Source organism: Chrysochloris asiatica, unplaced genomic scaffold (assembly GCF_000296735.1).
Source record: "Chrysochloris asiatica unplaced genomic scaffold, ChrAsi1.0 scaffold00172, whole genome shotgun sequence".
Lineage (NCBI taxonomy): Eukaryota > Metazoa > Chordata > Mammalia > Afrosoricida > Chrysochloridae > Chrysochloris > Chrysochloris asiatica.
The window spans coordinates 3,358,865-3,369,775 of NW_006408690.1; the positions used below are offsets into that span (position 1 = coordinate 3,358,865).

General features: G+C 36.6%; 2 protein-coding genes across 14 annotated transcripts in view; one reads left to right on the forward strand and one right to left on the reverse strand.

Moving 5' to 3' along the window:
* The window catches only part of PDSS1 (prenyl (decaprenyl) diphosphate synthase, subunit 1), an 82,105-nt gene extending 75,921 nt beyond the window's left edge, over window positions 1-6,184 (forward strand). The window contains 2 exon segments of the mRNA XM_006871671.1: window positions 2,428-2,508; window positions 5,704-6,184. Of these exon segments, the coding sequence (XP_006871733.1) occupies window positions 2,428-2,508; window positions 5,704-5,844 (222 nt within the window). The 3' untranslated portion in view covers window positions 5,845-6,184.
* ABI1 (abl-interactor 1) overlaps window positions 5,961-10,911 on the reverse strand; it is a 123,754-nt gene continuing 118,803 nt past the window's right edge. For 8 of the 13 annotated variants that reach the window (XM_006871670.1, XM_006871669.1, XM_006871666.1 and 5 more), the window contains one exon: window positions 5,961-8,125. In XM_006871670.1, coding sequence (XP_006871732.1) covers window positions 7,950-8,125 — 176 coding nt within the window. In that variant the 3' untranslated portion in view covers window positions 5,961-7,949. The remainder of the gene's footprint in view (window positions 8,126-10,911) is intronic. The other 5 variants (XM_006871662.1, XM_006871658.1, XM_006871663.1 and 2 more) reach the window with 3 other exon arrangements.

The window sequence follows — 10,911 nt, forward strand, 5'->3', positions numbered from 1 at the left end:
ATGACCTGGTCAATTTCTTCTTTTGTTAGGGGTTTGTTCAAATTCTCTACTTCAGTCTGAGTAAGTTTAGGTAGGTCGTGTTTTTCTAGAAATGTATCCATCTCATCCAAATTTTCGAATTTGTTGGGAGTACAGCTCTTCGTAGGATTCTGTTACTATCTTTTTTATTTCATTTGATTCTGTTGTGACTTCACCTGTTTGGTTTCTAATATGATTTGTGTCCTCTCCCTTTTTTCTTTAGTTTTGCCAATGGTTTGTCAATTTTATTAATCCTTTCAAAGAACCAGCTTCTTGTCCTATTAAATCTTTGTATAGTTTTTCTGTTTTCCATCTCATTTATTTCTGCTCTTATCGTTATTATTTCCCTTTTTTTGGTGACTGTAGGTTCCCTCTGCTGGTCTGCTTCTAATCGTTGAAGATGCTGTGTTAATGTGTTGATTCTGGCTCTTTCCTCTTTTTGGATGTGTGCATTTATCGCAATAAATTGTCCCATCAGGACTGCTTTTGCCGTGTTCCAAAGATTTTGGTATGTTGTGTTTTCATTCTCATTTGTTTCTAGGAACTTTGTGAATTCACCTTTCTTTTTTTACCCAGTCGTTTTTCAGCAGGATGTTGTAAAGTTTCCATATATTAGACTTTATTGTTTTGGTCTTATTGTTGATTTCTAGTTGTTTTTTTTCTAGTTATACCAAAAAAAGTTAGCAGGGATGCATCTATTTTAACCCTTTTATTAATGAATTCTTTTTTGCTCGAAATTGTTTGTTGATAACCATGTGTTTTCAGTAATTGGAGGCATACTGAAATCAAGGGAAAATAAACTTTGAAATAATCATGGATTTTTGTACAGTTATGTGGTATACATAGGATTGGGGAGGAGACCCATTTCTTCAGATTCCAACTAGATCCCCACAAGGCGATTGTTAAGTACCATTGAGTTGGTTCCAACTCATAGCAACCCTACATAGGATTAACTAGGATAGCTTCCCAAGAAATCTAATAGACTGAAAATAATGGTGGTATCCTATAGGTCCCCAAAGAATTAAACATAACACTGTTAGGACATCAGATTTCAACTTTATTACCCAAACAGCTGAGAAGTTACAGTGATGGACTTATTTCAGCATTTGTAGCCATTAAAAAGAGGCCATTACCACAGTAAAATACTCAAGTGGCATGGCTCAGTTAAATAGAAATAGAAAACAGCTGGCTACTGTTAGGACCTAAACACTATTTTTCTTTTTAAAATTGTTTAAAGTCTGCTTCCATTTTTAAAAGGTAAATATTTTCACATAAAGGAAAAAATAAGCAAATGTATTTACTGATTGTAGAACTTCATTACAATATAGTTATGACTAGGTAAAAGAGCAGGAAGAATTATTAATTTCAGAAAAAACTTATTAAAGCAAGATTTAGGACCACCCCCAGGTTCCTCCTCAGAGTGAATTCGGGGATCAAAAATTTGGGTTACAAGAACTAAAGTAAAACTGCCTGGCTTTACCACTTACTAGCTTAAGAATTCAGGAAAAGCATTTAGCTTTTCTACTCATGTTTCCTTATCCGTAGAATGAGGATTGTGAGGTGTAAAGTGTTTTGAACACTATTTGGCATTTTTAAAATGTTTGCTATATAAAAATGCTGAACAAGTAAAAGGTTAGGGTCCGGGTTTTGTCATCTTTCACTTTAGAATGAACAATGGTTGTATGATATACCAAATTCTTGTTCTAGAAGCTTTTTTCATTTTAGAGCTGTCCTTTGTTTCCTTCCCCTTTCTTACCCAAGTGGTTAACTCAGAACATCCTCGAGCTGCAACCCTGTAACGGCTGCTCCCTCCCCGAGCACGCAGTTGCACTCAGTTCAGCTTCCTTAATCTTTTCATGACCAAGTTATTTTCTGCTTTTAATTTTTTTTTTTTAACCTTGTGTTTTCATTCAGTAATGAAAGGCATGCTGAAATCTAGAGAAAACTTTTTTTTGATATGATTATGTGGGAGGCAAATGTTCCAAGTTGACTGTGATGGTAGGATTGGTGGAGAGAGACCTGTTTTTGCAGATTCAAGCAGCTATACAGATACCCCGGATTCCTGCTGTATCTCTGTAGGATCAGCACCAAACTGCAAACCACAAGGTTGTCGGTTCAATCCCACAAGTTTCTCGAAACAGCATACAAGGTTGCTGAGTCGAATCAGCTCGACACTTAACATCATACAGATTCCCACCAGGTGGCACCAATTGGGATAGGAGTTCCCAACAAACCTGACAGGCTGAAGTTTTGTGTGGGTGGCATGTGGCCAAGGGGGTCACAAATGAGTTAACTCCTCACATTTACTGCTTCCCATAACATCTAGACATTTCATCCACTTTTTTTTTCAACTGTTATGGTAACACTTGATCTTTGCAAGAGCAATGAGTTTTCTTTCTTTGTGGTCAGTTCCCAGAAATGAATGCCATGATCATGAGAAGGTTCAGTTTGCCAGGAGATGTGGACAGAGCTCGACAATATGTGTTAAAGGTAAGATTATTATATTTAAAAAAAAAAGGCGGGGGGCAGGCAGCAAGTAGGTTGCAACATCCTTTAACCAAATAATTTAATATTAAATAACAAGTGACAAAAAAACAAATTTGGTCAACTCCTGATTTGAGAAAAACTGAGAAGAAAAGAATGCATAACGTCATTTTTCTTGTAGACTACATCCCAAAGATTCTAATTTAATTGCCCTTGTGTAGACTTGGGGATTATTTTTTATTTTTAAATACTAATTACAAGTGATTCTAATGAATAACCAGGGTTGAGAGCCATTGCTTTAGGACTCCTCCTTCCTCTGTCAGTAGCATCCTGGTTCTCCCAGTCTTCCAAACTTACCACTAACTAGCCTGGTCCAAGCCCTCATCACAACTAGACTAGCAGTCTTTCCTAGTATACCCTACAGAACTGCTATAACACCAAAAACCCAATCAGCTGCCAAGGTCAATGTGTGCAAGCAGACTGTACTCCACAGGGTTGTCAGGGCAGAAGCAGATCACCAGATTCTGAGGCACAGTTGGGTGAATTCAAATCACCAACCTTTCAGTTAGTAGTGGTATGCTTAACCATTTGCACCACCCAGAGACACCAAACTGCTGTGAACATGTGATTAAACAAATAATAATTTTAAAAAAAAGAACAAAAACCAACATAAGCAAACTAGGCATTCACAAGAGTTTTTATTTTAAAGAACTGTTTAACTTTCAAGGTTTATAAACTTGCTTCAAATACATTGCGAGTGTTTAAAATATCCTTAGAGGTATCCTGTAGAAGGCCAAATATTTGTGCATATTTAGTTTTGGAAGTTTTGCTCTTTTGAGAATAAGCTATTTCCACAAAACAAGTCAGTTGGAGACAATAGATTTAGTGAATGAGACAGAATGAACAAAAGCTTTTTATTAAGCAAATATGATTTAAGATACTGGCTTTCCTATTCAACCTCCTAACTCCAACTCATAACGACCCTGTACAGGGTTTCCGAGGCTATAAACCTTTACAGGAACAGAAAGTAATCTTTCTCCCATGGAACAGCTGGTAGTTTCATACTGCTGACCTTGCGGTTCGCAGCCAGATTCGTAACCACTATGCTACCAGAGCTCCTTAAACATCATAATTAGTTGTAAGTTATCCTACATCTTTGAAGAGTGGTTTGCAGTAATTAAAAAACTCAGTAGGAGAGGGGGCTGCAGACAATACAGAAATCAGAGCTGGAGACTACAGAGAGGCTTTAACATAGGCAATAGTAGTACTCAAGGCTGGGGTGAGAACTGGATTTGAAGAGGGGGATAAACTGTAGCTCCTACATAAAACAGGGATGTTCCCTCATGCTTAGGCAGAATTGTACTCAGGGAAAAAAATACACAGGGGTGTTCTCTAAACAAGTTCTCCAAAGGCCTCAAATCTAACCCCTTGTTCACACAGAATTCCTAATGTTCTCAGTAAATACGAACGGACAACCTCAGATTACTAAACAGCATGAAAGGGTTTCAAATTATACCAGAGGCTTCAAAAGTCATGAAAAACTGGAGATAAAAAATAATGAACTTTTTGAAATCCCCTTCTAAGTGGATTTAAAGATACTAATTTAAAATGTTTGTAAAAATGCTCTAAGAACTTCAAATGATTGTGAAACAGTAACTCCGTAGGATTCCAAAATGTTACACAGACAAGCAAGAGCAAGAGAATGAAAAAAAAAAACAGAAAAACTAAGTTAAAAAAGGATGTCCAAAAACAGTGGCATAGGGGGACTTTGGACCTGGAGAGGGAGGGGGCTGTGTGCTGATGGCCAGGGGGCAGGCTTGCAGAGTATACCCTTTGGTTAGCTGATGATGCATGGAGGGGATTGTAACCTTGGCAGTGAAACAATATACGATAGGATGATGATAGGATGAATGTTCTTCCATGTAAACTATCACATAATTCACAATAAAACATTAAAAAAAAAAGTGGCATAGTGTTAAACTACCAAAACACTGAGTATTAGAAGGCAGTGGAGGAAGGCCCTCCAAGTGATCTTAAACTTAGATTTCTATACCTAGTCCAACCATCCATGAATTCCGAATGCAAAAGAAAGTCATTGTCATGCATGCTACCCTCAAAGAGGAAGCAGGTGCACTGTCAAAATGGGGAAAAAATTTGACACAGATTTCCTGGCCTTTCTCACCAATGCAGTTTTCCATTTTCTTATAACTTCTTTGTAATAAGCCTCCACGATTGTCCCGTTATTGAGAAAATCATATGAAAAACCACTGCCATAACCTGAGTTGACCTCTTTGCCTTCACTTGAACTGGCCCAGCAGATCCCTCTTGGAAGCCATTGTTTTGGTTGGACCTTGCTCAGTAGATCGTATTGATAAATCCAAGACAAGTCCCTAGCTTTGCTTCTTTACTAGCTTTGCTCTGGCTTAAAACTGGGAAGATCAGTTCAGAGCTAGCTGGTCTTCAAATAACGCTTTTGTTTTCAGTATCCTCTTATTTGAAGGTACCCCAACAAGACTAAGTATATTACTGAGAGAACTTTTATACAGACATCTACTGATTTCACAGATTGTTTGCAATAAGTGTATGCATATAGGAACTGAAATCCTAATAGTAGCAATAGTTACTTTAGCATAGTCTCATTTTTGAAAAACCAAAACTTTCATTTTAGGTTTGTCATTTAAAAATGGTATGTATGTATACAGATCTAATAAACTGGTAACTTAAAAACTAAGCTGTGTTTCATTATCTGAGAAAAAAAGCATTAACAATAAAAAACTGAGGAGGCTAGAATTATGAATTAGAGACCAGACACATTGGTATTAGGTGTTGTCACAGTAGGTTCTTACTCATGGTGACCCCTTATACACAACAGAATGAAACACTGCCTGGTCCTGCTCCATGCTCAGTCATTGCTGTGTATGAGCCCACTGGTGTAGTCACTCTGTCGGTCTTTATTTTTTTCCCCCCCTGACCTACTTTACAGCGGCACTCAACAACTTTACCAAGCATAATGTCCATCTTCAGGGACTCCTCATAACATGTCTTAAGTGCATAAGAAATACAGTAACATAGTTGGGCTATTACTGTTACAGCTTACCACCCTCATCTCATCTGAACTCACAAGTGTATTTTAGTATATATTATAGCAGGGATAGATAAGCTGGTCCCGTCAATGACATGCATCTGTTCTGTACCCCATAGAGTGATGGTGTGCAACAAACAACCTACCTCGCCCAGCGGTACTGCCATGAAGCAATAAGAGAGATCAGTAAACTGCGACCATCTCCAGAAAGAGACGCCCTCATTCAACTTTCGGAAACTGTACTCACAAGAGATAAATGACAACTCTTTCTGTTCTTTCTGGCAGCTATTTTACCAGACTGTGCCTAAAGAATTTTTGTCAAATACATTTCATTTGCTTCATGTGCAGATAACCAAAAACTCATTTCAACCTTAACTGATGGGCAATTTTTTTTTTTTTAATTAGCAAAGATTTTCAGAAAACTTTTTAAAGAAAATTATATTGAAGAAAGTTGTAACTAGGTAATTAAGCCATCTCAATCTGCCATTCTAGTCCTGTAAATTCTAATTGAGGTATCTTGATGGTTATGTGTGGTATTGTTTACACTGTTAATATCCACACGTAAAGCCATTACACAAATAAATAATGTTAAAATTCAAATGGTTTGTCTTGATTCACCTTTACTGACAAGGCAAAGGGAGCACAGCAGTGAAGGTCAGGGAACTGTGAAGTCTCTACTTAGGTCCGCATTAGTCAAACTTGAACAGTATCCAAAATTTATAGAGAATGGTTTATTATAAAAGACTGTACATAAAATTTGGACAACAGGTTATATACAAATGAAGAGAACAGTCCACTCAAAAAATGAAAAGCAGAAAAGTAGCTAGTTGATCACTAATGACACTGAAATCATGTTTAAAATTAACAGGTAAAATGCATATGAAACAGTCACATGGATTTGTTAGCAATAATGGTCTTTAATTTTGAGAAATAAATGTTTTCCACTATTCATTCTTACCATTCACTATGCTGTATCGCCCAGTATACATAACTGTAATTTGAAAATCAAACAATCCTCAATACACAGAAACCCACACTTGAATACTCTATCCTAATTCCCTAAACAATATAGAATTATACACAAGATGAGAAAATATCCCTCTAGCCCTCCCGTAAATTAAGAGGAGACACACAAAGTGCATGTGTTGCATTTCAGTTATGTCCAAAGACAATACACATCTGTTGGTTAGGTTATACCCCCTGTTCACTGATGAATGATTCACCTCCTTTCCCAACTGTTTTATTGTAAAATCTTGCTATGTTGCTTCTGCCAAATAATGGATTAAATAGTGCCTATTCAAAAATGAATTGCATCCACTTTTATTTGCATCCACTTTTACAACAGTAGTATGTAAAAGATACTTATAATTTCCTTTCACTGAACCAATATACAATAGTGCTGTAAAACTGAAGGACTGACTTGGCAATCCATAAGAATTTTACCTATAGAATGAGTGTGCACATTATGACACATGTTCTTAGCTTGAAAAAATTAATTCAGTAGATTGACTTGTAAATAACCATTTCAGATTTTAAATCTGCAGTAATCAGTCACACTGCTGTTGGGACACATTGACGTAAGGCTAAATTTTTTCCAAAGTCAATATATTGAGAAAATAGAACCATAATTCTCCAATAATCAGCATCTTTTATTTTTTTTTAAAGCAAACCAATGAAGGAAAGGACAAAGACCTTTGGTTCACTTACGTATTTATGAATGAAAAAAATTCGTAATGCAAATTCACTTATTAAAAAACTTAGGTACAAATTACAACATTACAGACCACCTTTTTGTTTGTTTTGTTTCACATGGAGACCTGAGAGACTCAATTCAAGAGGCTTAAAGTATGAGTACTCCAGGTAAATATGACACAATTTGGAAGCATCCTGGATCTTTAAAAAGTATATTTCAATACATAAATTTGTATGCATGCTTTAAACAAATAGTATAGTTCAAAAGTGAGAATCTAAACAAAAAATCTGACCAGCACCAGTACTTAAATTTTCTGATTTTAATATTAGTCTGACAGTGTTAGTAACCATGCTGCACTAAAAGATGTAATGGTACAATCTGAATCATGATTTAAATATACCCCACTTTTCCCAGAATATTTAAGCTGGTCATAAATTTAACAATGTGTAAGTAAATACATAAGCATAATCAGTTATGGACAGCTTCCTGTATAAATTACATAAACTGCCTCAAAGAGTTATACTTATGGGTAGACATTCAATTATTATCAATAAAACAGCATGTCCTGAAAATATGGGCACATTGTAAAACATATTAAGACAATTCTGTTAACCATAATAGTCCCACAGTATGACTGAGTAATAAGGAGAATCTACTTTAAAAGCAAAAAATTTAATCAGTATAGTGCATGATTGATTCAACATAGTTCCCAGGAAACAGACCAGTCACTCGATTGCAGACTCCTTCATACCAGCCATCATCATTCTTCTTTATGACATAAATGATTGCACCCTCCATAAACGAAAGCTCATCATCCTTGTCTTTTGTATAATCATATATTGCAACAACTATGGTGAAAAGAGTGGAAATTTACATTATATATACAAGAGTGCATTATATCAAAAATTTACTTGTGTTTTTATGATTTAACATAAATTCATACTATAAGTATCACAAAATCAACCATTTTTATTAAGCTGTGTCAACTCTCTTACCTGTGAGTATAGGTTGGTCAGTGGCCACCATGTGCCTAAATCAATTAACTTGGTTAGAAAAGATCTCTGAATTTAAGAATTAGCTATTTCAATTCATTTAAGTATCTATACTAAATGCCTACCATATGCAATACAGCACTCTGCAAAATAATATTTGTGCAAAGCTGCCTAGACAGTCAATCAACTAGGTAACAACCCAAGCTATCTAATTTGAAAATGCACATAGAAGAATGCGTCAAAAATTACCCGCACTCCAGTTATATTAAAACTAATGTTGAATGTAATGTTGAATGCAAGGAGCTCTGGTAGCGTAGTGGTTACGAATCGGGCTGTGAACCTTAAGGTCAGCAGTTCGAAACTACCAGCTGCTCCGCGGGAGAAAGATGAGGCTTTCTGCTCCTGTAAAGATTTACAGCCTCAGAAACCCTGTACAGGGTCGCTATGAGTCGGACGGAACCGACTCGAAGGCACTTAACAACAACAACAATGTTGAATGCAGTGCTTTCCATTCAAGGTTATTGCTGTGCAAGAGGGAACGTGAATATCTGAAACAAAATTTGGACTGATACTCAAAGGAAGGTAAAAGTTTTCTTTTATATAAAATAAAAAAATGAGACATGCATTCATCACTAAGAGCCTCAGAGTAAACAGCAGAGTATGGAATGGAAACATCCTCAATCGCCAATCAAGAAAAAAATGTGAAGTCAACAACCTGGTAGAAAATGGATGCTTACAGTATTCTGGGATTCTCAAGAGCCAGTATTGGAACACTATCAGGAAAAAGGTTCAACAATCAACAGTGTTCCTTACAGTGAGATGACTTTCTGAGGAGCTAAAGCCTAAATATGGGATTCAACAAGAGGATTCCTAACCAAAGGCTTTGCGATCTTGCATGACAATGCATATCCACACAACTCTGCCCACACTGTTGACAATCTGCAAAAACTTTTGTTTTGAGATGTTAAATCATCCTCCCTACAGTCCTGATCTTGCTCCAACGGTCTTTCACCTGTTTGGTCCTCTGAAATTCAGCATCTCTTTGAGGACAAAGATTCACTTCTGATAAAGAAGTGAAGACAGCAGTGCATTCATGGCTTGAAGCTCAGTCTAAAATAAATTTTAATAAGGGAATACTAAAGCATGTTGACAGATGGACAAAATGTATTGAAAAATCAAGGAGAGTCTGTTGAAAAATGATGTATTTGCCTTTTCTAAAAGTTGAATAAATATTCTACAGCTAGAGTGTGGATAATTTTGACTTACTCTCGTATAGATCATTTTGACCCAAATCATAGCCAAGTAAAATATTCATGTAACCAGTGTTTTTTTTTAAAGAACAATCAATTGCACGTGAGTAAAGTCCCACTGAAGTCCTGGTGTGGGACTCTGGGCTAATGAATCAGACTGCAAAGTCATTTGAACCACAAAGTCGGTGGTTCAAGCTCATCAGCAGCTCTTTGGAAACCCAATACAGGGTTGCTATGGACCGGAATAGACTCAACAGCACTTAACAACAACAAAAAAGTCCTGTTAATTAAGCTTTAGAGAACTGTTTACAAGTCTGTGTTATCTGATTCTTTGCAAACAGTGTTGTGTAAGTGGACGATGAATCGAAAATCATAATGAAAATGGTTTCAGAATCTAAGAATTAATTTACTCTGCCTTGATAGCATAATAATGAAATGGTGTCTAACTGTCTACTATACATGAAATCAGTCAAAACATGGCCAGGGGCAGGCTGTGGAACAGACCAGCAATTACTCATGCAAATTCAAACGGAAGATGAAGAACATGAAATGTTCACAAAAGCCAAAATATGACCTTGAACATATCCCAAGAACAGATTTGGTACATTAGACAGTAATGACTGAAGAGCAGAAGAGTTGTGGGATGACATCAAGAACATCAGACAGGAAGAAAGCAAAAAGTCATTAAAAAGACAAGAAAGAAGGAAAAGGTCAAAATGGATGTCAGAAGAGACTCTCAAACCTGCTCTCCAACATAGGGATGCTAAAGCAAATGAAAGAAATGAGGAGGTACAAGAGCTGAACATAAAATATCCAAGATCAGCTCGAGAAGATAAAGTCAAATATTACAACAAAATGTGCAAAGATTGAGTCAGAAGACCAAAAAAGAAGAACACGCTCAGCATTTCTCAAGCTGGGGGAACTGAAGAAAAAAACTCAAGCCTCGATTTTCATTACTGAAGGATTCTCTGGGGAAATTATTGAATGATGCAGAAAGCATCAAGAGAAGATGGAAGGAATACACAGAGTCACTGTACCAAAAGGAAACGGTTGATGTTCAACCGTTTCAAGAGGTAGCATATGATCAAGAGCTAATGACACTGAAAGAGGAAGTCCAAGGTGAATTGAAGGAATTGGCAAAGAACAAGGCACCAGGAATTGATGGAATAAAAACTGAAATCTTTCAAGAAAGTGAGGCAGCACAGGAGGCACTCACTCATCACTGCCAAGAAATTTGTAATTTGTAAGACAACTATCTGCCCAACAGATTGGAGAGATACATATTTGCACCCATTCGAAAAAGAGGTGACCCAAGAGAATACAGAAATCATTGAGCAGTATCTTTGATATCCCATGCAAGTGAAGTTTTACTAAAGGTAATACATAGACGTC